The following is a 27961-nucleotide window of genomic DNA, read 5'->3' on the forward strand; positions in this document are numbered from 1 at the left end:
CAGGTTCAACACATTCAGAATTTAGTTACACCACCAAAATGATACCACTTTAGTAATTTTACAACTCTAATTTCAATCATCTCAACATTGGAGATGCACGGCCTGACAATGAATCAAAGTACAGAAATGATTGGGGGGGAAAAAGTGGACATGTGTATGCAAGAAGTTTATAAAATGTGGGTGCACACAAATCACAATGGATACAACCTAAAACATGAAAATAGCTCATTTTATTTCATTTTTGTATGAGAATATTTAAAATACACACAGGCACAAAAGACTGTTAGGTTCTTAATACTTTTTTCTTAGTAGTAATAAATAAGTGTTGTTCATGGCACTTCCATCACCGTGGCATTACCAGGGAAACATGAGGATGGCCTCACTGCGCCATGAGTACCAAAAATCCCAACATGACTCTGAAATGGCGCTATAACATTTTTTATACATTTACATATTATGTTTGACAATATATTATTGTATTCTATGCATTGTGCTATGTAACACTATAAAAAGACATTCAATGAGATACAAAGAAACAGAATGGTACTTGTGCAGCAAATCATTTCTCTGCTCAGCTAAAATTGGTGGAAAATCCCCACAATTCATTTAGTTGATCACTCAAAAAGCAATAACTTAAGATCTTCCTGTGCTTGGGTCATTATTGCCGTATGCGCACAAGTGCTACAGTATACGATATGTAAACTCTTGGCACAGGAAATATGGCTGAGTCTGTTCTTTTATTAAACTTAAAAAAAAAAAAAAAACATACATAAGCAAAGGCAGACAGCCGGACTTCCCTTTCATCTCACGCATACATCCAGCATTTGGGATCCGCTCATTTCTAGAAGGTCTTCAGACGCTCTTGTGTACAGTGTCGTGATTTATCCGCCATCACGTAAAGCATATGTAAAAAACCATGAGCAATTCACACCACCAAACTGAAACTCTGGACCAATATGACTGTGTTGACATGAGTTTGTGTGTGTGTGTAGGGGGGGAGAGGGTGGGGGGTTGACTCCTGCTACTCGACCTCCATCTGGGAAACTTCCAGCTCCTCTTCAGTGTTCTCAGAGGGGCTTTTCTCCGATTCGGGGGTACCAGGATCCTCTGTGGCTGGGGCCTCCTCAGTGACCGGGCTCTCCTGTGGCTCAGGTTCTGACACTGGGGGAGAATCCTCCAGCTTTTCATTATCTGCAAATCATAAGATATGCACATACTTCCCATAAGGACTTGGGGGACCAAGGACGCATTTATGATTTCAGCCATTCCTCTGAGCTCTGCAGTTACCAACAGCAAAGGTGCAGCAGACCACAGATCAGCTTTATCAAGAAGATTAAAAACACAAAAATGCATCAAACTCAGGCGACTCCAAAAACATTACCAGTTTAACAAGCACGTTAATAAGGGGAGGAGCGAAAGCTGTAAACAAAGATATTTACTGCTAACTAAGTGGTATTAAAGGCCATTGTAACCAGTGCATATCAACATACTTTGTAAAACAGTACACTGGAATCACTGGATTGACTAGTGTCTGATTTTGCTGAACAGGACATTGTACAGCACAGGAAAAAGGGTTTTCCAAATATGAACAGAAAATGAAGCGCCTTCTGGACTAAAAAAATGAGCCTGTGCATGACCTTGAATTTTCCAACATCCAAAATTTCTGTTTTCAAAGACCCGTATGGACTCCGTAGAAACTTATCTAGACACTAATCATAATTTACTCAAACTTCCTCCACTGTGTTAAGCAGATGTCCCTTTCAAAATGATAGCATTTGAACAGCCCAAATGAAACAAATGTAGGAGAATGACACCGAGTTACATTAGAGGACAGAAGCATCAGATGATCAAGGAGCAGCTAACTGTAAAATTACAGAATTGGTACTCATCTACTGCATGCATGTATATGCAGCCTATTGACAGTGGAAGCTAATGCTTTGGCTAACCCTGCTTGTATTTACTTCTTGGACTCCCAATATCCAAAGAGAGGGATCAGCATGTGCTGGGTCCCATAGAGGCAGATACAAAGACGACGCCCATGAAGAGGCTACAGGAGTCGGATGTTGTGGGAGGCGTATCACTGAAAATGAAGAACAGGAAGCGGAGCAGACAAAAAAAATCACTATATTAAATAATGATTAGATTCGTATATTTAGATTTAATTTTTATGGACTATATATAATGTGGGAGTTATCAAGTCAGACCTGTTCTTTACTGCTAGAAGAACTTCACCAGTTGCTTTAATGATATTGAGACTACACTCTAGAACTAAGGCTGAATAATGAAACTTTTTGGAGACCATGTATGAAGAAAAGCATGTGTTTGTGTGTGTGCGTGCACTTTACATGTTGAACTCTAGAATGACTGCAGCAGTCAATCTGACCGTTTTCACTTTAAATATTTTGATATCTCTGCCGTCATGTAAGCCATATGGCTCCCCCTTCGTGACTTTACCTAAACATATGTATTGAACATTCTGATATCATTTGAATATCAATATTGCAGAAGGGAAAAAAATTTATAAACACTTACTCCTTAAAAAGCCATGAACAGTCAAATTTACCGTTGTTTATCTTGCCTGTATGCTTGATCATTTTGAATGCTGCGTGTGATGTAATGGCGAAAAGACACCACAAGGCGTATAGCCTACTTGCATACAGCTCCGATTAGCGACACCACTGATGTGTGCAGTGAGCCGCAATAGTCTATCACACTGAAATAGTTCATATCTTTTCTATAGGCTATTTTTCTTTCCATACTACACTATTACTTTGTATTTGAACATTTGTTTTTTAATGGACATTTGACAACTTTTGGAGGTTTTGGGCATTGTTCTTTCAACATAACAACGGTTAGTCATTTCCCGTTTTCTGTTTTCCCGTTCTTGGCCACAAAACAATATATATATCAAATGTGGTGTTTGTTTACAAAAAGCACATTGTCATTTTTTTACAGCATGTACCACTAAGATACAATAAATAAATCAATATGTTATTGTGTTATTTGACATACAAACATGGTGTGTTCACGTTTCTTATGACCTGCGCCAACACAACTACAGTATTATTTTTACAATTGTTGACATTATTTGCAATGTTTTACACTATTTACATGTCACGGTCATATTGACCATTCCTGGCTATTTAAGGTATCTTATGGAATCTTGGCCGTTCTAGTGTTAAAGGTTTCCTGACCAAGGGACCACAAAGATCTTGATGCTGTAAATCCAGCACCACTCTAATTCACTGGCAAATTTGACTGAAAAACTGATTTAAAGAAATGTGACTGGTGGAACCTTTTTTCTGGTGACTGTGGAACTGCATCACTCCAGGGGCTATGGCTAAAGATACACCAGAGACCAAAACCACAGCCTTGTCCCTTTGCTTTCTTCAGATATTCAAAGCAATCATTAGGTATAGAAGATAGTGAAACACATACAGAAAGCATGGTTAAAGGAAGCTTTGCTATGCATTACACACATTGATGTGCTGGAGCACATACCATGCTACCAGTATTCATATTCCGGTGCACATTCACATATTAATGTAAAATCAGACAGAGTGCATTATGACAGGTATTTAATGTGATTCAGAAAAGGACAAGGTTATAAAAATAAATAACAAAGCCACGCCCATATGGCCATTTCCCCGTGTTTCGGTAGTTATAATCCACATTCATTCTAAGCATTGACATTACTACCTTTATCGGCTCCTGCAACCTCGTTGAGGACACAGTGCACCTTGGGATTGGGTTACCTGGAACACAGGGGGGGTCGCTCTGCTTGGGCCCAGAGGACGGTCCTGGGACGGGCGTGTCGGGGGGCGTCCTTCGCTCGAAACTGAACTCGGGCAGTCGAGGGGCCTGGGGCCGTGTCTTCCTCGCAGGGTTCAGGAAATAACAGTAAGCACATCGGAAGGCTGCGGAGGGAGGGACATCGTAAAACACGGCGCTCAGAAAACACACAGTCATCTGAATCATTGTCCTGCCTTTTTATATGGACGCCCATATTAATATATATGAAAATGAAAGCAATGATATTCTAAAAATCCATCAAAGATGCATAAACGCACCAGATCGATGGGCTGCCCTTATTAACATATTCAATCTTGATACACTCAGCTTTTGCTTACACAGGCTGGCGGTGCCAGCAGATTTTAAGAGCCTTATGATATACTGTACTGACAAACACTAGAGGGCAAATGAAGGCACTGTGTTTGATGGAGACTGACAGAGAGAGCCGTGTTTCTCTAAATCTTACCAACATATTCAAATTCCTCTTTTAACGCCATGCCGTTATGGGAAAAGCACTGCTGGCATATAAGGGCATATCTAAATAAAGAGCAAAAGGAGACAGTGGAAAGGTGAAAAGTGATTAACTGTTTCGTACCGTCAATGAGAATCACCAATAAGAAACACACAATTCTACTGAGGCTTCATGAGAACGACAAACTGAAATTGTAACATAAATCAATAACATGCATCATTATGCACATGGGAAATCAAAACACATTCCTTTTTAAAGATGGTAATGTAAAAAAAAAAGAAACGGGAGCGTTGTCATCCAAGAGCAGGGGTTACCTGTTCTGAGGGCCGTCTCCTACCAGGTACTCGATGACTCTGTCCATGGCGCCTCTGTCCCGGGGGAGGATGGGTCTGGCGAGGGGCGGGCCTGGGGGGTGCAGTCCTGCCACACACCACAGGCGCGGTCAGGGTTAAAAGGCTCCTCAGCCTCACAATACAATTTACCGCCAAAATGTCTCAACGACCGCAACCCGAGCCATTAATCTGCCATTAGCGGGGAGGAACAGTGATGAATGCGCAGACGCGGGCAGATTTTAATAATTACTTGTGGATGGGCGTCCCTGAAGAATCACGTGCAGGAGAAGACCTGCTGTTTTGGTGAGCGGTAATTAATATAATTAAACATCAAGAGCGATCATCACGAGAAGACTGGTCATTTCAGTGGAGCTTGGCAAGGCTTCGGCTACCTGCTGCTTATTAATTTACCAACATATGGAAGCGCTGTGGTGACTGAGTCAAACTGTTTCTCACTCTCAATTTCTGATGGAAGCATTTGGCACCATTTTGCAAAAACAAAGTGCAAGTATAAACATTAAGTACAGAAATCACTCTGGCCAAACTGCATCATTTAATCTGCTTTAGAGCATCCAGCAGGGCCATGCATACCCAGAAAAAAAAATGTACGCCTGCTTCATTAATCACAGTTCAGACATTAGATCTCCTACACAGAGTCTGCACGACAACACTCCTTTGTGTTCACACTCTACAAAGCAATTAGACACACTGTTACACCCAGATCATTACCAAAATACCAAAGCACATTTTCTAAATCTATGCACTAGGAGGGGTCACTTTGGGGGGGGGGGGAGAACATGACACTTTTAAACCCTGAGGACAATGACCATATTTATCACAATATCTTGTCTATTTCTGGAAATATGAGGCACAAACCATACATTTCCCAACCCTTCTGAGCAGCTCTTGTCTGCAGCTTCTGCATTATGTCCATGGCCAGTTTAAAGAATGGTACTTGGGGCCATGAAAAAAAAAGATACTTGAAATCAACACCTATTGATTTAGTGAACCCTGACAAAAGCAAAATTGAGCTCAACGCACCTTAAGTAACACCGAGTTTATTTGAACATCTTAACTTTATTTGAAAATGTAAGAAGAACCAATGTGTATCTCAATGCTCTGCCAGACTGGCAATATTTGACAAGGCAGTCCTAGTGGCCATCCAGCAACAGCACAGAAAACTTTGGCACTGTGTAACAGAAAAAAACGAATGCTTGAGGAAGAATACCTTGCGCTCTAGCACTGAGGTTATGTAAAACTGGTGTAAAGGGTATTTTGCCTTTAGGGTGCAGCATCCAGCCAAAGCACTTATAGTCCGTCAGGAGTCTATGACCATGGCGGTGCTGACAGTGGCTGGGAGACCTATGAGGAAGCCCAAACTGAAGCAGTGTCATTTCAGGTGTAAAGTCTACAAAAATATGGGGGGTTTTGTTTCAGAAGCATTAGCCATTCACTACTTTCATCAATGCTTTTTGCGCATGTTATATTGACCATGCCATGTTAATTCAAGCTGAATACCACAGAGCTACAGGAGGTTAAAAGAAAAAATACGTTTAAAAAAATCAATTTAATGAGAAACTTTTGGATTTCACATTTTTCAGACCAAGAACTCAAAACTCTCAATGTGTGAGAACTTTAAATATTGGGAATACATACAGTAAAAATATTCACACAAAGAAATGCCAATACATAAGGTAAAGAGAGGTAGAGAGGGGGAAAGAGGGAGAAGTACAGAGAAAGAATGAGGGGCAGATGAAGAGAAAGAGAGGCAGAGAGAGAGGTAGCAAAAGATAAAGTAGGATAGAGAGAGGGGTAGAGAGATGACGCCAAAAAATATGTGGACACCAGTACTAAATAGTGGGTTCGGCTACGTCAACCACACTCATGGCTAACAGGTGTATAAACTCAAGCATACAGCCACGCAATGTCCACAGATAAACATTGGCAGTAGAACGGGTCGTACTGAACAGCTCAGTGACTTAACGTGGCACTGTCATAGAATGCCACCTTTCCAACAAGTTGGTTCATCATGTTTCTACCCTGCTAGAGCTGCCCCGGTCAACTGTAAATGCTGTTATCGTCAAGTGGAAATGTCTAGGAGCAACAACAGCTCAGCTGTGGAGCAGTAGGCCATACAAGCTCTCAGAACGGGACTACCGAGTGCTGAAGCTTGTAGTGCACAAAAATAGTCTATCCTCAGTTGCAGTACTCACTACCCAAGTTGCAGACTGCCTCTGGAAGCAACATCAGCACAAGAACTGTTCACCAGGAGCTTCACGAAACAGGCTTGTGTGCGGCTGCTTGGCCATGAAAACCTTTGCCACGCGCAATGCCAAAGCTCGACCGGAGTGGTGTAAAGCACACCAACATTGGACTCTGAAGGAGTGGAAACACATTCTCTGCAGTGTTGAATCATGCTTCACTATCTGGTAGTCTGATGGACAAATCTGGGTTTGGGGAATGCCAGGAGAACACTATCTGCCCAAATGCATAGTGCCAACTGTGAAGTTTGGTGGAAGAGGAATAATGGTCTGGGGCTGTTTTTCATGTTTTGGGCTAAGCCCCTTAATTCCAGTGAAGGGAAATCTTAATACTACAGCATACAATGATATTCTAGAGAATTATCTGCTTCCAACTGTGGTAACAGTTTGGGGAAGGCCCTTTTTTGTTTCAGCATGAAAATGCTGCCGTGCAAAAAGCAAGGTCCATAAAGAAATGGCTTGCCGAGTTTGGTGAGGAAGAACTTGACTGCCCTGCACACAGCCCTGACCTCAACCCCATCAAACACCTTTAGGATGAATTGGAATGCTGACTGCAAGTGAGGACTTGCACCCAACATCAGTACCCAACCACACTAATGCTTGTGGCTGAAGAGAAGCAAATCCCCACAGCCATGTTCCAAAATCTAGTGGAAAGCCTTCCAGAAGAGTAGAGGCTGTTATAGCAGCAAAGGAGGGACAAATTCTATATTAATGCACATGGTTTTGGAATGAGATGTTCAACAAGCACATGTGGTTGTGATGACCAGTAGTATGTGGACACCTGAACATCACATGTAGTATGTATGTATACATGTATGCATTACATTCACACAAACAAACACACCCTTAACCGGGAATACATTAAAAAATAAATGCAAATTTGAGTTTGAGAACAAAAGGCCATCTTTCAACCACTACTAATTTGCGTGAGATAGAACTTGATTTAAGTTTTATACCAGAAGATAAAACACATAAGCATAAACTGAATAAACAAACAATTGTACATATGTACTCCCAATGATTTGTTGTTAAGCTTTTAATGGCTTAACAACAAATTATTGGTCAGAAAATTAGCAAGTATTAAACAAATGCACTCCTGAGACCTCCTGTGCCACCATTTGCACGTTTACTTTTGCTGCAGTGAACAGTTTGTGGAAGCTAGAAACAGGGAAATTCACTTATATAGTCTTCTTGTAAGCAAAGGTAAAATCATGATAATGATTAAAATTCTTGATGTAAAATTCAAACTAACACATGTCTGGGTGTACAAAATTTTCCAAAAATATCTTCTGGGTGTTTTTTTTTCTTAAAGGATTAGTCATTGTTTGGTTATCTGCCACACCTGATGCAGCCCATCAAGGGCTTGATAACAAGCTCATAAATGGAACCAGGATTGATAGAGCAGGGAGAGATCTACAGTATGCAGTGTTGTGAGTCCCACAGCGGAGCAAGAAAATCTGCTCCAAAAAAGCAAAACATCATGCAGGGGTTGCTGTCAGAAACCGCATAGCTGGTCTTCGTCAGGCCAACTGTAGCTATTCTGAAGTTTACAAGACCCTAAAGGCAGAGGAAATCCCTATTTCTCTATCAGCTATTAAGAGAATAGGTCAACGCTTTGAAACAACACGTAATGTTGCCAGAAAGAAAGGATCTGGAAGGCCCAAAGCCTCATCATGCAGGGATGACCACCTGCTGAAATTTACAGTTATCAAAGACAGGAAAAAAAGCCTACAAAAACTGTCAGCAGAATTCAAGACCTCAGAAAATAAGACTCTTTCGAGAAGAACAATAACCAGAAGGTTATCTAATGCAGGTTTTGTGTCTAGAAGATGTGTTAAAAAGCCATTGCTGTCTCAGAAAAACATCCAAGACAGAACTGAGTTTTTGGCAGAATATGTAAAGTTTGATTCAGAGTGGTTCAGAAGAGTTGTGTGGAGTGATGAATCACAATTTGAGTTGCATGGTGATGCTCCAGAGAGGCATCGTCGAAGATCTGGTGAGAAATACAATAGTGAATGCATCTCTACCACAGTTAAGCATGGATGTGTCATGGTGTGAGGAGCCTTTTCAGCTGCTGGTACTGGTGAGCTGCTTCACTGTAAAAAGTCAATTAATGCTTGGGAATACAGGAGAATATTGCAGAAAGGCTTGCTTCCCACAATTGAGAAGTTGTTTTCTAAAGAGGAATGATCAGATGTTATTTTTCAACAAGACAATGCTCCTGCCCACACTGCAAAGACCACCAAAAAGTGGCTTGAGAACAAGTCCATCAGGCTCATGTTTTGGCCTGGTCAGAGAGATTTGAACCCTATAAAGAATATTTGGTCTCACATTAAACACAAAACTAACCGGGAAACATTTTTCAACTACTCAACTGTTTGAAGCAATCAAAATTTAATGGAAAACACTGACTCTTCTTTCTGTAAAAAGCTGTCCGCAAGTTTACCCACAAGGCTTCAAAGGGAAGCGCTATCCCATACTAAGTTACTTTATCCATTTGCTTAATTCTTGCTAATTTCCTGACCAATGATTTGTTAAGACCATTAAAAACTTAATATTTTGCCATTTTGGGCTTGGCCCATTTTTTTGCCCAGGAGTGTATATACAGTATATAATATACAAAAATAGGATACACAGACAGACACACACACACACACACACACACACACAGTAAGCTCAATAATGTTTGGGGCAAATTAATTTTTTTTTTACCCTCATGATTTGGCTCTGTTCTCCACAATATTAGATTTGGAAATCAAACAACTGCTAGTGCAAATTCTCAGCGTTCATTAAGGGGTATTTTTTTTACATTTTACATTTGCTTCACCAGGTGGAAATTACAGCAAATTTTATACACTGCTCCCAATTTTAGGGCACCATAAACATTTTGGACAAATGGCTTCAAATGTGTTTCTGATTAGTCAGGCGAGTTCAACTGCTTTCAAAGCACAGGTATAACACAGCGTGTAGTATACAGTCTTGATTCTAGGCTTCTGATTTCTAGGCTTTTTGAGTCTGTTATGGGTGTTTGACAACATGTGGACCAGAGTTGTGCCAATGTAAGTCAAGGAAGCCATGATGAGGCTGAGAAAAAAAAAAACAACAAAACCAGGTCATCAGATGGTTGCCTTGTATAAATTCAAATTCAAGTCACTGCCATTGCAAACAGTCAATAAACACAAAATGTGAAAACGTTCAGATTAAGCACTGGCATCTTTTGAGAAATGCAGTAAAGCTGCTCAGAAGTGGTTGGGGGGATTTCTATGTAAATCTTTACATCTAAAGACAAGGAGGCTTATTTACAGTACACAGAAATGCACTTGGGAGCACAAGAAACTTCTGAAACCATCACAATTACAAGTAAGAGCCGCCCAGCTGCTCAAGCGATACAAGCTTTTTTCAGATGTGCTGAGAAAAGAAGCACCACATGTTTTGGCGAGCATATTTCTGTTTGCCACAAGCTTTTACTCGACTGTCATCATCTAACTTCAAAGAAACTGCAAATCAGTATGAAGCAGAAATGAGTATGGTATGAAATATGAATGCGTCAGACTATAAAGCACCCAGTACCAGCCCCACAAGACTGCAGTATTATTTGTGGGGGGGATTCTTCAGGACCCAGGCTCATGCGACTCCCCTGTGGGCAACCCCAGGCCTGATTTATACTTCACTGCACGACACATTCAACAAGTGTTGTGCAACAAAAATGATGGTGTTGCACGACACTTGGTATTTATACTTCAGCGAAGGCCTACAGGGAGGGTTCTGCAGTCTCTACAGGAAAGAGATGGCAAGCTGCTATGGTTCGCATTCCTGAAAATACGGCGGTGCACGGTGAAATTATTGAGATTATATAGGAGGAGGAAATTTACCTTCTTTTAAAAATTAAAAAGAACATGCATGGAAAAAGGTGGTCCAAGTCACAAACCAATCTAAGGAAAAACAAGTTCTGTGTGTCTTTTGAAGCAGATACATTACATGCTGGGTGAAGACAGGCATTTCAACTATTTCATAATGTCAGCTAACCGGATTAATGATTTAATTAACCACACCTGTCCCTACATGACACAGTCATTACTTTATAACTTATGACAGTCTCTTCTATCCCTCCCATGTTTATCAACACAAGTCAAAACCAAAATAATAAAGTAGAGCAAAAAAAAAACAAAAAAAAAACACATCCACGACAACAAATTTTGGAATTCCATCTGGCTGTCCAATCACACCAAGATAAGTTGTTTTCTGTGACATAAAATTCTAGAGGAGCACAACACTTTTGTCAGTCGTGTCATTTAATTTAATCATGCGGTACTCGTCGAAAGCGTGCGATAAAGTGTAAACGAGGCTTTACTCACCCATTCCCGGGACGGGCATGCCCGGGCTCATGGGCCTCCGCATCAGGCTCTGCTGGGCAGCCGCAGCAGCCAGGCTCCTCTCAGGGGGGCCGCCCGGGGCCGAGTGGGGCAACGGCCCCAAAGGGGCAGTGCCCACGGCTGGTGGGGGACGGGCGGCAGTGCTGACCGGGGTCCCTGTGACTGGGGCCCGAGAGGCAATATTGCGCTGACGAAGTTCTAATGATGAAGGAGGAAAAAAACTATTTTTAAAACACACAAACACAAACACACACAAGCACACACAGAACCACAGACAAGAAGCACAAACACGCACACCACACACACAAGCACAAACACAAAAAACACACAACAAATGGCCACTTGCCTTGGCCTGGTCTAGGAGCCATCTGGGGCCCAACTGGTGTGGATTCCAGCTCCAGCTTAAAAATAACAGATAAGAATTTCCGTCATTCCTTCTCATGTTCATAAACGTGTTTATCAATCTATTGCTTTTCCATGCAGAAACTTACAACTTTTTTCTTTGACTCTGGATCAAATCTTTCCAGGATCATTTTCGCATTCTTATAGGTTTCTGTCTCCATGACCTCTTCAAGCTTAAAAAAGAAGGATATTATGAGTACCACCATCACAGATTCCAGATAACAAGAGCAAACAGGAAAAAAAGATGAACTTCCATATTTTTGCCAATAAACAGAAAAGGCGATGATTTAATCCCAAGAGTGGTCCAATTGTTTCCTGTAGATTGACACAATCATAAATTACAAGGGTTCAGCCATTTTAAGACAGGTTTCAGGTTACAGCATAGCATAGGCTGATATATGATATAAAGCCATTAAAGTGATTCCAACGTTATATTAAGCCTGCAACCTTGAGGTATCTATCATTTCTAAATGTTGAACAGACAGAATTCTAAAGGGGTAGCCATGATGGGCAATGTACAGACACTTTCAGCCAATCAAAACAATGGTCAGATTACAGGTCACAACCTTAAATGTCAGCTGTGAATATGACGCACTAGGCAGTATAGTGAGTATGCTCACGAGTATAGGTCATTCAAAAGCTGGCTTAAAGATTTGGAAGTGCAGTGTAAATTAAGTACTTGAGGAAAATAGTTGATAAAAATAAGAAAATAAAACAAATCAGAACTAATAAGCCCTCCCTCTCTCTGTGGACTCAAAACATACAGTTGCTAATTGGATACAATCAAGTGGGTTGCTTGTATTCAATTTCTGCAGGCACACCTGATCTTAGATTTCTTCAAGTAGGGTCAGAGGTCAGCTGCCTCTCGCTCCACAACTACACGGCAGCTGTTAATACAGCACGATGCTTCCTCGTTCCATTTTTTTGGAAACGGGAGGGGGGTATGGAATTGGTTTCTGTCAACTCAGGAGGCAGTGTGCAAGCGAACATGCATGTCAAGCCGCCCGCCAGGTCAGGGCGCAGGAGGACAGAGCTACCGATTCAGGTTGTGCAAGCGGATTGACCAGGCACCCAATCAACCAGAAGAGCCAATACCAAGCGATGATTCAAGGGGTACGGTGCTTCCTGCCAAACTATACTTCGCATCATGTAAAGGCAATTTTCAAGCCTTTCAGATACCAGTCGGCCACTAACACTAAGGAGCTCAACTGGTGGACTGCACTGCAAAAAAAATGTTGCAGCCAACAGTGAAAAATCACATCGCTCTTTCAAAAATGGGGAAAAAAGGAAATGGTAAAACAAGATATTCTACAATATCAAAGAATTTCAATTAAAGCCAAATTTAAACACTTTTTCTCTGAAGACAACTTCCTCATTAATCTTCTGAACCTCCCTCTCGTTCCACCTTTTGCACACAAAGCCTTTCATAAACCTGCATGTTGAAGCACGAAAAGAATGCAGTTTCAATCATTTGTTTATTTATATAATATTCATTTCCCAACAAGCAGTTTTATTTCATTATTTTTGTCACAATTACCTGGCAAAAACACACAGATGGACCACTTCTCAAAGATGTTCCCATTTACGCAATATTCCCCTTCATCTGTATCTTTCCTACGCTGTGGTAATTACACAACACAGACACGTAGATACTGGATCCTTCACCATGACAGCATTTGCCCATACTTCAAACCGTTTTCTCAATGTGGGGAACACTGCTATATTCAGACAGAGCATAATTGTTTCAGAAAGAGAAGTTTCTGAAGGGGGATGTGAGCAAGTGTACTCAATCCATTACATTCTCTCTCTTTTTTGTGAACAATTTTATTTGATTTTCTTTCATTTAGATCAAATGGTGAACAAAGTAATGATGAAGGCATCAGAGGCAACTAACCAGCATCAGTATCAATGGGGAATAAGAATAATCAATTAAGTAAACAATTAAATGAAAAGACTAATATTGTTTAAATGCTTTTTAAGAATACCTACAGTTATTTTTGGTGACCCCCCCCCCCCCCATTTTTATTATTATTATTATTATTATTATTATTATTATTATTATTAATAATCCTTTATTTAAATAGGTAATCACATTGAGATTGGAATCTCTTTTTCAAGTGAGACCTATATACATAGTATAGCACATACAGGCATAGAAACAGACAGATACAGTTCAGGCACACGATACAATTAACAAACAGACAGCATACAATCAATCAAAACATTTACATACAGAATTTTTAAAAATCGGTATAAAAATCTTTAAAAAATTTTAATGGGACAAGGGATGTTAGTTTATGCGCTTGTGCATCTTGAAAAGAATTCCAAATAAAAGGGGCAAAGAATTTAAAACAGGACTGACCAAACTTGGTTTTCAAACGTGGTGTGTCTAAAATCAAATAATCAGATCTTGTGGAATAGTTCTTGACCTTCAGCGTGATTAATGTTGAGAGGTAAGGGGGCAGTTTCATGATAAGGGCCTTATATATAAGCAAAATGCAGTGCCACTCTCTTCTTTTTGTTAAGGAGGGCCATCCAAATTTATCATAAAGTAAACAGTGGTGAGTACGATAAGCATCCCCAGTAATAAAGCGCAAGGCACTGTGATAGCATCAAGAGGTTTCAAAGTGGTAGCAGTAGCATGCCCTTAGATAATATCCCCATAATCAAAATACAGACAAAACAGTTGATTGTATAATAATTTTCCTATTGGTAGGAGAACGGCATGCTTTCTTTCTATAAAGGAATCCCAATTTAATATTAAGTTTCTGAGCAAGGTTCTCCACATGTGTCTTAAAGGACAGTGTACCATCCAGCCAAAAGCCTAAATATTTGTAAGAATCAACAGCCTCAATTTGCGCACCATGGAGTGTGTGAATACCAACATAGGGGGAAACTTTTTGTTTAGTCTTTGAGGAACAGATACACTTTGTTTTATCAGAGTTTAAAACAAGTTTATGATCTATGAGGGACATCTGAAAACCATCAAAAGCGGACTGCAAATTGGCGATGGCCACACTGAGCTTAGAGCCAGTGGCATTACAATGCAATGGTATGCATTAACATATCCACTACCCCCCACCCCCCCTCCCATGAGTGACTTAATTTCTAACTGCTATTGGCAAGAGATTGGACTAAAATGACAGCGTCTAACCATCCCCTGAGGGCGAGCTCATTGGCACCATGTGAACGGGCCGTTGAGAGCTGTAGTATCATCTCAATCCATTGCATTCTGATGACACGGTCCATGTCAACAAGAACAAAGTTACTGTCAATTCAGACTGGTATAAAGTCATTCACCTAGATTCAATCAAACGCACTTAGCCAATGTAAGGACATATGCAATTCAATCAAATCACACTTAAGCGGCCTCATTTCTAATCAAACAAAAGCTCTTTAAGACTATAATACAGAATATGCTTAAACTAGAGTTAAAGAATTAAAAAAATAATAATAAAAAGTAGTAATGCACTGCAAACAGTAGAATTAACCATTAAAACATTATAACAGGATTCCCCTATAACTAGAGCGACCAGTCTGTCTCCACCATGTGACCTTTCAATATTTCAATGGATATCCTCCCCATAGGCACTCCAATGGCACACTCAGGTGACTACTTGTACAACTGAGTTTCTAACTGAGATATCAAAACAATTTTTATATTGTTTATAAAATCATTTATAAAAACAAGCCAGTGGTCCTCATTCCTGGTCATGGACAGCTGCAGGGTCTGCTGGCTTTCATTGTTACTCAGAACTTGAGTAGCACAGAAAATGATCACTTAAGGCAGTTACACACTTAACTCAGGTCACCTGGTTTCATGGGTCTGAATCGGTCACTGATCTTAGGGAAAAATAACAAAACCAACAGCCTCTGTGGCTCTACAGGCCCAGGATTGAGTATTTTGTACTTTATTCATATTTTTTTTAAATTTTACTTACTGGAGTAAAAAGGAAAAATGCATCCATATAAGGTAGGGGTGTACAATCTCATCCAAAAAGGGCCAGTGTTTTTGTTTTATTCTGCTTATTTTGTTTGATTCTGCTTCGTCTTTTGAATTCAAAAATCATGATTAGTTATTAGTTAAATCCTGAATTTAATTTATCATCTTTATTTTTTCAAACTTTTTTGTGCAAGTTAAATTTTATGTAACTGCCCTACTTTTTAATGTGGACATTTCCCACACTTTCTAACAAAATCCATCATGCCCATGTACAACATTGAAAACACTGCAGCATGTCCACGGAAATAAATAATCAAACTGAATAAAACACAAGTGTCGCTTGTGAGCATCACTGTCAATCATCATCAGTGATTAATTAGTGGCAATTACTTCATCAACTTAGATAATTGCCATGGTGCAAAAGTGCAAATAAACTTTGGACCAGCAATTACTAGGTTTATATACAACTTAGCGTTAGCATTAACATTATACTTCAAAGATGCAGTAGGACACCCCAAAATGCAGTTTTCATTTCTGTTGAGTTAACTTTGTCGGAGCACAATTAATTCACGTTCATTTGTATGAAGATTAAAAATTGTTTTAAGAACTGCAGCAGCTACTGCAATAGGAACAAAGGAAATGCTTGGAAATTCCTGTAATGTAACAATGTATGGACCAAATGGATCTACGATGTTCTGGTGTCTTTCCATACCGGTATAATATCGTGCATCTCCAAATCACCAACCTCACTTGCATGGGTCCAGGTAGAAGTGTGTCCTTAAAATATATTTATGGAAGTCAATGAAACCATTCATAAAACTGCAGTGTCTTTAAGCCAAAGTAGATCAAAACAAAAAAAGAAGAGGATTTGTAACACACAAGTGGGCACTCAACTGTCCTGGCGATTTTATGTAATCAAATGACATGAAATACAAGTAACTGATTAACTCCTTGATTTTTACATTATTATTACATTTCAAGGAAGGTGGAAATTTATTTTGAGGTAACAAGTCAAAGAATTCAGCACACTTGAAAAAATGTGCCAAAAAGGGTTCGGACAAATAAATCACAGGTGTCATTCACTCAATGAAATCTCCTTTTAGTAGGCAGGAACCTTGGGAGTTGGATTGCAGCATCTCAATATGATAGGCAAAGTTCTTATAGAAATAATGCTCCCCAGACATTGAATTTATTTTGCCCTTAAACAGTCCCAAGTGCGTATGACTTAGTATAGTAAATTGTGTTTTGTAGTACAAGTCAGAACCATACCCCTCTTCCGTTCCTTCAGATTAATATTTAAAGTTAAATTAGACATTTTTCAAAAACCTAAAATTATAAGTGGTTTCAAGTGAAATTTATATCCAAATTATACAACCTTTTGGCCAAAATTTAACACAGAGGTATTATCTCAAAGCAACTGTGGGAAAAATTCTGTTGATTCCCTTTATATCCCATTAGAACAAAAAAACCTTAAATCCTTTGTCTGTAAATTTAACCCTCAGATCAATACAAATAAGGATTCCCCTGAGTTTCTTTCAACTTGCTTAGTACTAGGGAGAAGAAAAAATTGCATTACTACAATGCCAAAAGTGTTCTGTCAGAAATTAGGGATCTGCAAGCTTGGAAAATATCAACAAACCTTAATGCTTCTTAATTTTGCTTAACAGCTTTATTTCTAGGCAACACCAAATGTTGCTAATTGTTTACATTATAATGAGAAGAATAATTACATGCACCAACTTCGATAATGGAATGTGTGAAAATCCATCAGCCATAATTATTGGAAGTTATTAGACATGACAGTAAATGACAGGCAATTTCTCAGATTTATTTCCTCTCAGCACTTAATGCTATTAATTTAAAGACGGTCGTTAGCAGAGTGCTTTACGGAATAAAGTCTCTTTGCCAATTAAGCGCTGTCTGCATTGATTTTAGATTATTTATTAGCAGTAGCAATTAGCTTGCTGCAAAGCGCTGCAAAAACTCAATAAAGGCAATAGGAGGAATGAAACTTCCTGTAATGGCTTATAACAGCCTCTATCTCCCGTGTTACTGCGTATACGACTGCTGAGGAGGGAATTTGTAGTGCCCTACAGAGGGAAATTAGGCGCAGTTAAACATGAGTTACTTGCTAATGGATCCAAGAGGTTATGACACACGTGAACAGTGCAAGGATTCTTGACAAGTCTAAAAGGTTAGCGCTATTATAAGTCGCTCATGGAAATTAGTAAATGTTAAGGGGTTATTTTAACTTGGTTACCAAGTTATTAATGGAACAGAAGGCCAGACTCAGTAAATGTGAACTGTAACACCAATGTTTTGCATTCAGATAATGGGATGAGGTCATTCAGGCCAAAAAGAAACGCATATTTCTTCAATGGAACACAGATAATATATCACAGAATGAAAAGTAATTAGAAAATCTGACTTACAATTTTTCTTTTTTGGGATTTCAGATCTTCTAATTTTTCATCTGGAAATACAAAAACAAGACACATTATTAGTTTAAAACCAATGTGCTTTACGGTAATTTTCATTGATTAATCCTGATTTATCACTGAATTTTAATTAAAATCAGTCTACACAAAGGAAACTTTTTTAAAAAGACAGTTCAATATGAACTCATAATACAAAAAATCCTTACTGTTTCTTTCTGTTCGTTTTGAAAAAACAGAAATCATCAACTTCCTTGTAAACCACACTCTGAAAAGAAAAGAACAAAAATGTAGAAAACAACTAAATCTGGCATATTTGGAAGCGAGTCAAAAGTAATTGAGGCTTTTTAAGGAGCAAATCAAAAGTAATGTCCACTTCATAGAAAAGGGTCAGTATCAACTGAAAAGCAGTATGACATGTTCTGTATTATTTTTGTGTTGTAATAGCAAATGTGAAATTAAATAAAATGATTTAAAACAAATTACTTACAGGATTGGATATGCCAAAAATAGAAGGGCAATTATTAATTGCTTTGTCCATTGTCGAGGAAGATACCAAAAATACACTAAAAAAGCGCTGATTAGGAAGAGCAGAGAGGAATACAGCAGCAGTCGTCCCACCCACAATTTCAACAGTCTCTGGTTTTTTTCCCTAAACTCCTCAAGAGTGTGTATATCCTGTTAACATACAGAAGTAAAAAAAATGCTGAACATTGATGAAAATGCAAAATAATCAATCATGCAGTAATACCATAGGGAACAAAAAACAGGAAAATAAAGGATCAAATGTGCAAATGTAGAACTGTTGAATGAAACTTAATATGGCTTCTCAAAAGCCTGATCATTTACTCAAATGCTTGCTTGAAAACAGTGAACGGCATAGCAATTCATAAACACTTTTTAATAACTATGAGAGGGAAGGCCAAACATTTTGTGCACAGCATAATCTCCACCCAAAGACATCTGAAGGGGAAGGTTATTTAGATGTGCCCGCTGCCAACTAAATGGGGGGTAACCTGGTGCAAGACAGGGAACATGTGTGACTGTCACTCCTAAACTCATACTGATCCCCCTTACTGCTGGAATCCAAGCCAGAGCCCCCTGATGAAACCAAGACCCTCATTCAGTGAAGTGCAGCATCCAAAAATACACCTCCCTTCCATGACTGATAATGCCTCGACTGCCATGAGGTGACCTAAGGGGTTCATTACTTTCCTAGGCTGGAGAACTCGTTTTAAAACTGCCTGTAATGTGATGAAAAAAGAAAGTCAGTGCAAATAGGTTTACCTTCTCTATTCCTTCCAAAATATCCACTGTGGACGGTTTGGCCTGTAAATAAAGATAAATGCAAGATTGGATATCATACTTAAAGCACACAAAAAAGGGTTTAACTAAAAAGCCTTGAGAAATGTAACCTGCAAAAACTGATACACAGGTAGAAGGACAGGTGCAATTAAAATCAGTAATGTAACAAATTCCGTTAATATTTTTCATGACTTATATTAAGATAAAGGCACAATCTGAATAAATTCAAGTGAAATGTTCATTACATAAATATAGCTGAAGTTGTAATTAATTGGGGCCAAGCGCTAAAAGCAAAACTGAAGCCAGTCGATATCAAAGCCAGTCTTTAGTGACCCAGCGAGTACATCATTGCCAAATCTGCTGTGCTTATGGTGGATGTCATTGCGCAACTTACAAAGTATCAATTGCTTTTAAAGTCTAAACATTTGATCATTATAGTACTAACTTATGTACTGTTTTACAGTTCGTTTCAATGAGAATGGATGTAGCTGCATATGAAAATTCAGGACTACAGTTCATTTAATAAATTGCAAATATATAATTCCAGCATACATAATTTTGTTGTTACGTCAAGCGGTTTAGAGGGTAATAAAAATTAAAAAAAACAATTTAAAGGTGCAGTACGTAAGTTTGGAGAAACAAGCGAGAACTTTTTTTTGGGAAAAAAAATGTTCCACAGCCGCCCCTTAGCTCTCCAAACACATGCAAGCGTGCTGCCTGACATCCGAGTACTGGAGAGAGAGGACATACGTGACCTGTTCTACCATAATCAGTCAGAAGCTACCATGGCCAATTTCATATGAATCAATGTTTATCTCAAAAAAATGAAACTTTTTGTTTCAGGATTTCATCTTATTTTAGCAGAACAATATCTTGGATTTCATAATCTGAAAGCCTCAATGTCAAATTCAGGGTAAAATATAGTTTGAAACTTTTGGAGGTCTAGCACTAGCTATTTCTGCAGTAACCTTACTTCTGCTCTGCTCTTATGTAGCTCCGCCCACCCTGTCTCCGCAGTGTCTGAATGTGCAACATGGCTGACAAGCAGACAGAGCAGAGAACTGTCCAGATTGGTTGTGAAGATTCAGGCATGGTAAAATTTGGAGTGGCTGATTTCAGAGCTGGGGGCAGTCAGAGGGACCAGATGTTTTTCTTAAGACATTCAAATTTTTGATATCTGTCAGGATGTGAAGGAAATTTTACCAAATATAAACAGAAGTGTTCTACAGCAAACTTACATACTGCGCCTTTAATGTGGCAGTGGCCCATACAGAAGATAAACATTTTCAAGTGCAGGGACAGGTTACTACAAGTCTGAAATTCCTGTGCAGAGAATGGCTCCATATTTGTTCCATATTTAAAGCTCTATAGTGCCAAATGTGTTTTAAATGTGCCCTGCTTGGAAGCCGAGTATTTAGGTAGGCATAAGCGTACATATAAACTTTAATTATTTTCAGCGGTCAAACAGATTGCGATTCATAAGCTTTTGTGTGAGAAACCACACCTGCTGTTAAGTTAGTTGATTTACAGCAGCAATGTTTTCTTGCATACCAGCTTCCTTCATAATATTTTAAAACATCATCTAAACATACTGCGTACCAAATTTATTTAAATTTGGAAAAGTTTACAGAGAGATACGTTTTCAGCATTTTACAACATTTTCAATCTGGTGAAAAATCCATTGGCCGGCTATGGCCACTTGTGTGCATGAGGAAGGGAATACAGTGCCAACGGTTTCAAATCTCTAGGCAAAACAGGGCAAGACGCGATGGAGGCTTCAAAAATGTACATTCAAATGACTGGTGTAGAGGCCTCAAGTGGTAAACTAGGTCAAAGGTCACTTGGAATAACCCACCATCAGCAAAGCAAGTTTTATAAGAGGTAGTGAGGCCAGTCCTGACTACAGTGGCATAGGAGCAATAATAATCCAAAACTGTGGCCAATCCTAGGTAGTCACAACACAAGGGACATAATTGTGTTCCCAATGAGGGCATTGGTCACTGCAGTCATTCTGCAGTGAGTTTTACTAAATTCCCCCCCATATTTGGAACTCTAGCGTGCAACCATTAGTTTAGTCAAACTGTTTAGCATTCATACAATTTTGTGAGAAGCCATTCTCAATTGCTAGTACATTGGTTTATTGTTGCCAGTTGCTACTTTACAAGTTTTCAAGAAGCAACGTATCTTGTACTTTTTAAAAAACATATCTTCATCTATACATGTCACCACCCAAATTTTATTTTCCAAACTGAATTATACAGTTCTGGTCACCATTATTGGCACTCTTGATTTTTTTTGTATAACCTGTACAATATCTTCAGAAATAAATGGAAATGTACCAAGTTTGTATCATCAGAATATTTTGATAGGATGTCCAAAGTAATTCAACAAAAAAAAAAAACATTATTTTTCAACTTACATGTAGTAATTTCAAAGAAGAAATAGAAAATATGACCTGGACAGTAATAAAGGCAGCCTTCCTTAATATTTGGTTGCACACCCTTTGGCAACGATGACTGTAGGGCTGCCGCGATTAGTCGACGTAATCGATGACATCGACACTAAAAAAAGGTCGACATCAATATTTTAAACTGACACATTTTTTTTATGGTTATACACTTTGTTGTACGTCGCTCTGGATAAGAGCGTCTGCCAAATGCCTGTAATGTAATGTAATGTAATGTAAAAAAAAAAAAAAAAAAAAAACTAGGAACTTGAACTATGTATAACCATAACCAAAAACTTTTTTTAAAAAAATGAATTTACCGTTTTTATTTCTAAAACGCTTCAATTCATTATAACAAATGTTTTTCTTCAATATCACTATGTAATTGCTACGTAACGTCAGTCGGTTTTGGCTCCAGTCATTGGTCGGCTCCAGTCAACGCTACAGTTTTTTTTTTTTTTTTTTTTAAATCATGGCGGCTGCAGCAGAGTCCGACTCAGTTCCAAAAATAGCTGTGCGTAATACCACGTGTTGTTTACGGCGTTGTCGCCCTTTTTAGTACAGTCTGGATTGATTGACAATCCATTTATTCAGTAGGTGAAAGTATAAGCTTTCTAAATGATGTATAACATGTCTAATTTTGCTTTTGGAATAGCGTATTTTAGGTCAGCGTAACCGAAAATTTTCTTATCATCGCATTCACTTACGCATTCACTCTGTGGTAGCAGTAAAAGACGCTGCACCTAACGAAACGTTGTCAGCGATTTTTCGTAATTTGTTGGAAAATACTATCATTGAGGACTGAGCATAGCGAAGCCATATGTTTGCTGATAGGTCTATCTGACATCGTTTTCTGGATAGAACGGTCATTGATTTCCTGTCTCTGTCTATCTGAACACAGCTAAAATTATATCATTGCTATGCAAGTACTACTGCTCAAAATATTTTGGTTATATACGTTATTTTTGAAATTGAGTGTCTTTAAATAGGTCAGTGGTATTATTTAATGTGGATATTGCACACTGTAATGTAAGCGTTAGTTAGTAGTGAAAAGTTTCCAAGAAAAGAGCTAGCCTAAGTCCAGAACCTGTGTTGACATTCTTACATTAGAACACACGTCTAACAGACATTTGATTCCAATATTTGAGTTGGACTTTGAGCTGGACACCACCGTCTCTTACACTCTAAACATGTTGCACTTTGTTTAATATGCAGACCTAACTTTTTTACTTTGATAATGGGTTTAATAGAAACTTGGATTTGTTTTGGAGTTGTACTACTGACTTAAAAATAAATAAAAAGAGGGCTTATTATTCATCATGTTGGAGTTGCCAGTTTAAACCTACAGTTTTGCACTTTAATATGTAAACCTTTGTTTACATTTTGTTTTGTGCTGCATTATACAATGACACAGTTTGTTGTTGTTAAAATAAAATGAACTTAAATTAAATGGTCAATTTGATTTTTTTGGAGGAAAACTAATCGTTTAGATTACTCGACTAATCGGTAAAATAGTCGATAGATTAATCGATAGAAAAATAGTTGTTAGTGGCAGCCCTAGATGACTGCCTCCAAACGTTTCTTGTAGCCATCTATAAGCTTCTTGCACCTGTCAGCTGGTAGTTTCTCCCACTCTTCCTTTGCAATTTGTTCAAGCTCTTGAATGTGTGCAGGATTCCTTTCCCCAATGGCAGATTTCAGCTCTCTCCAAATGTTTTCAATGGGATTGAGACCAGGACTCATGGCTGGCCAGTTAAAAACAGTAAATTCTTTCCTTTTCAACTATTCTTGAGTGCTTTTGGATGTGTGCTTTGGGTCTTTATCGTGCTGGAGAACCCATGATCTTAGACCCAAACCTAGTTCTTACACTGGGTAGCACATTTCGCTCTAAGTTCCCTTGGTAATCCTCTGATTTCATGATTCCTTCGATATGGTCAAGGCCTACAGTACCAGAGGCAGCAAAGCAGCCCCACAACATTATGGATCCTCCACCATGCTTAACTGTAGGTAGGGTGTTATTTTCCTTATAAGCTTCATTTCATCGTCTATAAACAAGTCGCTGGTGTGCATTGCCAAAAAGCTCTATTTTGGTTTCGTCTGTCCACAGAACATTTGCCCAGAAGGATTGTAGTTTGTCCAGGTACTCTTCGGCAAAGATAAGTCGTTCCTTTTTATGTCTTTTTTTCAGCAGTGGGGTCCTCCCTTGGCCTTCGCCCATAAAGCCCTTCTTGGTTTAGTGTGCGGCGTATGGTACACATTGAAACCATGACTCCAGATTGTTCCAGGTCAGCCTTCAGCTCTTTGGATGTTTTACGTGGTGTTTTTTCCACAGTTTGCACCAACCTTCGAAGACTTCTCTCATCGATTTTCCTCCTCCCCCCACGTCCAAGGAGGTTCTTGACAGTTGCAAGCTTAGCAAACTTCTTAATAACGTTGTGCACTGTTGAAACAGGGATACCATGGTCTTTGGAGATGGCCTTGTGTATGTGATAATAGCACTTCTGATGCTCTCAGACAGCTCTGTTGTCTTCACCATTGTGAAAAAAGAACAGGGAATAACAAGTGGCTTTTTTTAAGCATTAAAGTCATCATTCATTGGCTAATTCAAGTCATATGGGCACTTAGAAATTAGATCACAGGTGAGTCAAATAAAATTATTTTTTTCAAACTGATTTGAACGGTGCCAATACCAGTGTCATGGCAATCAAGTTTTTATAGTTTTTTCCTCCTATAGTTTTTTAAAATTGTTATCGTTTCATCATTTGCTGTTCTGTACCAAACATGAGTGTCTATAGACCAAAGCTGTTTCACTAGATTCCTTTTTTTCAGGAGATATTCTACATGATGTACTTAAATTTTATGGATGCCAATAATGGTGACCAGAACTGTATATTTCACATTGGCATGTTAGCATTTGGGATACATCTACTGATCTGCCAACAATCAGCATCAGCTGATATTACTACAATCGCCCATCGGTCAATATTTTGAAAACAACAGAGGGTCAACTCTGATTATGTCCAGGCAATCAAAAGTAAAAAAGTCTATTGCTTATTTGTAATTGAAGAGGTGGTTTTCATTTTCCTATCAGATACAAAGTAATCACATTTTGTTTTCCATGTTCAGTGTTCATTTTAGGTCTTGAATAAGAGCAAACAGATATTTGAAAGCAAATATTAATTTCAGACTGCCCACTGCACCATCCAACCACACCAATATGCCACCTGGTGTGTTGCACCCATTTTGGGGTTTTTCAGTGCATACCACCAGGCCTGAAAAAAATTCTAGGGGAAACACTGAATTTTTTTAAAGATTACACCTTCATTTGGAAGAATGCACTTTAAGTTGGGTGAATGTGAAGAAATGTCATAAAATAAATGCTTAACTTTGTTGCATTACTTAGAAAAATATGTAATCAAATTTGTGTTTACTACAATGGCAAGATCTTAAACAGTTGTTCATAAAACTTATGGAAGCGGAACCAAACAACCAGTACAATCAGAAACAAATAATCGGAATCGGTATTGGTCAGAAATGATCATATCAGCGCATCCCTAGTTAGCATCTAATTATAAACCAACACTACATTTTGAATGATAGGTCAAAGCACATGTTGAAAAGACTTTACGTTCCATAGGTCCAAACTTGATAAAGTCTTAACCGATCACAATCACATTCCAGTCATGGAAAGGCAACAGTGTAATCAGCCAAATTAATTTAATATCTATCAACAGGAAAGCATTTATGTAGTGTTGTAAAATAACAGGAAGTGAGAACATTGAGTAAAAGGCCAGATAATGGTGCAGACATAAAAAGCTGACACCAGGAAAGTATAATATCACTTGAGGACTAGGCCTACATTATACAAAATAACGTCTTGGGAAAACTACCCACAGATAGCGCACAATTCGTATAGTATTTCACAAACCCCAAACACCGCACCATTCAGAGAATTAAATACCGACCAACCACCGTGTATGATACCTTTTCTCCAGCTGTAAAACTGGGCAATACGTAAGAATGCACGGAAAACAAGTTCCCTTGAAAAGGGACACGTGCAAAAAACATAGGTTAAGAGCAATCTTTGAAAAGGCAAAACACAATATTTAGCACTTTATATTTTAATAAACCATGTCCCCAAAGCAGACAATAAAAAAAACTTGGGAACTTCACATCCTCCCAGTGAAAGATGCAAATACCCATACATACCCTCCACCGGGATACAACAGCCCCCATCTCTGTGTATGATGTAGAGCAGTCCTCTTCTCGGCACACACTTTCTTCCTTCCCGAACGATAAATTGAAAAAAATAACTTCGCCTGCCGACACACGTGCATTTAGAAAACCAACTTTAAACTACGGTTACTTTGTTGCAATGTTAATGTATAAACGCACGGTGCAGTAACAGCCTTGATAATCAAGTTTGATCAGATAGTAGCGTAGCCTATGCTTCCCACTTTACCGCCCGTTCGCCGACGACAGTGAAATCTTTAGCTATATATAGCCTAGCCAATTCAAAACAACCATTTACTTCATAAACATTCCATATTATCGTTGCATAGGCCTACATCATTCATAATATTTCACCTCCAGACAGTTCGTGGCTATTCGGCAAGCGTTACATTACCTCTAGTCTTATTATCACTGGGTACAGAAAATATACCTAGCCACAAGCCAGATAACTAGCTTAGCCAACCCAGATAGGGAGACTAAGAATTCGGAAGATAACACTCCGTTACTATTTTGGAACGCTAAACAGCAATTACTCTCACCAGTGAAAACACTTTATTTTGCTAACTAGAACAAACGAATCCAATATCGAATTTCCGACATTAATAGAAATAACATTTACTATTCTCCAATAAGTGGCTTGATACCTTGAGAAACTATTCGAACTTAAATAGCTTATATATACCCTATAGCCAAATATATTCTAAAACTAGCAATGGCGGAGTAAAATTCACTGCCTGCTGATCCAATTCAACATGTTTGTGGATACAGTCTAACAAGTTAGATAATTTAATAACCAAACTATCCACTGCGTAAATTGCAAACTTCTGCTATGTAGCCTATATTCCACATTTACGCTTACTGAACTGCCATAACTTCAAACGAGTGTGATGAAATCCACATCGCAACTAACGTTACTAGACGTTTGTACGACCCGAGAACGTTAGTAGAGGTGGATACTTTTCTTTTTTTTATTTTTTTTTTTTTAACTTAGCCAAAATATTTTTCAACTTGCCTAACAACGTTTCCCAGTTGCTGCTGGCATGCTACATTGTAACTGTTGAATTGCAGCTGTTTCGTTGCAACTAGCGTCACACTGAGTGAAACAAACACTATAGAACTGTATCTGACAGTTTGCAATCCACAACGTATAGCATTAGCTTTCCGTTGGACAAACAAACGTGAAAAGTTAGTAGGCTAAAGTAACAAGCTAGCAAAGCGAGGTAAAGCAATGAAACAGGCCTTAACATTCTTAGACGTACAGTCAGTGGTCGGAAAGCAGATGCTATTTCATCCCATCAAACGCTCCAATTCATCAATCACAAAACTTCTGATAACTTCCTTAAAACGTCGACGTATTCCACTCCACTCCTTTGTATTTTACCTGCTGGGGATTGCGAGCCTAGTAACACCGCACTAATTCGGGTCAGCCCCCTTCTATGCACGACTTCCCATAATGCTTCATAACAGGCACTGAGGGCTTTGTCACGTGAGACGGTTTTTTGTAACTTGTGGATCATGGGAAGTAAAAATGTAGCAGGAAAAAATTGGAGTGTGACAGAATAGGTTTTGCTAAATGGAATTGTGCTGGAACAGATGGATGTGTTTTATTTTTCAAGAAATTGAATTCGTAAAAATGATAAAGTGAACGAGCTAGCAGTCTTTTCGTAAAATCGTAGGGTTTTTCATTAGTTAAATTTACTTAATAGGTTACATATGGGACGTTAATAATGGTGTTTTGTACGTGTGCTGAATTAATTGCGTAACGATGTTTATGTTTTTAAGAAGGGCGTTTCTGTGTAACGTTTGGCAGTTTCACTCAAAGCGTGTTTAAACAATTCATTTTAAACTCTGCCAAATTCTCATGATAATTGGCTTACAGTACCGAAATTTCATTGAGCAATGGTTTTATATTTTTAAAAGGTGTGAACAAAATAATTGACGTAATTGACATAAAAGTATAACTCCAA

General features: G+C 38.7%; 1 protein-coding gene across 6 annotated transcripts; it reads right to left on the bottom strand.

The window, feature by feature from the left end:
* Positions 1–208: 208 nt before the first annotated feature.
* On the bottom strand, positions 209–27462 carry LOC118224132 (endoplasmic reticulum junction formation protein lunapark-B-like). 6 transcript variants are annotated; one of them, XM_035411331.1, is made up of 13 exons: positions 27254–27462; positions 25971–26041; positions 19298–19339; positions 18501–18688; positions 18220–18278; positions 18008–18048; positions 11722–11805; positions 11577–11631; positions 11213–11428; positions 4579–4684; positions 4259–4329; positions 3756–3917; positions 209–1191 (listed from the first exon to the last, which is right to left on the bottom strand). In XM_035411331.1, the coding sequence occupies exons 2-13, from the start codon at positions 25995–25997 to the stop codon at positions 1022–1024; spliced, it is 1221 nt and encodes a 406-aa protein (XP_035267222.1). In that variant the 5' UTR covers positions 25998–26041; positions 27254–27462; the 3' UTR covers positions 209–1021. The 6 variants fall into 6 exon arrangements, with proteins under 6 accessions (XP_035267222.1, XP_035267220.1, XP_035267219.1 ...); XM_035411329.1 differs by having other exon boundaries at positions 25971–26045; XM_035411328.1 differs by having other exon boundaries at positions 25971–26080.
* Positions 27463–27961: the final 499 nt, after the last annotated feature.

This window comes from Anguilla anguilla, chromosome 3, assembly GCF_013347855.1.
Source record: "Anguilla anguilla isolate fAngAng1 chromosome 3, fAngAng1.pri, whole genome shotgun sequence".
NCBI lineage: Eukaryota > Metazoa > Chordata > Actinopteri > Anguilliformes > Anguillidae > Anguilla > Anguilla anguilla.

What these genes read in the sequence shown, in the direction of transcription:
- LOC118224132 (XM_035411331.1), bottom strand. Translation starts at nt 25,997, where the DNA reads ATGGGGGCTGTTGTATCCCGGTGGAGG. An exon ending in AATCCCAAAAAAGAAAAATT is followed by an intron (nt 11,806 to 18,007) that starts GTAAGTCAGATT and finishes TTCTTTTTTAAG; the next exon opens with CTTGAAGAGGTCATGGAGAC. An exon ending in CGACCCCCCCTGTGTTCCAG is followed by an intron (nt 1,192 to 3,755) that starts GTAACCCAATCC and finishes TATGATTTGCAG; the next exon opens with ATAATGAAAAGCTGGAGGAT.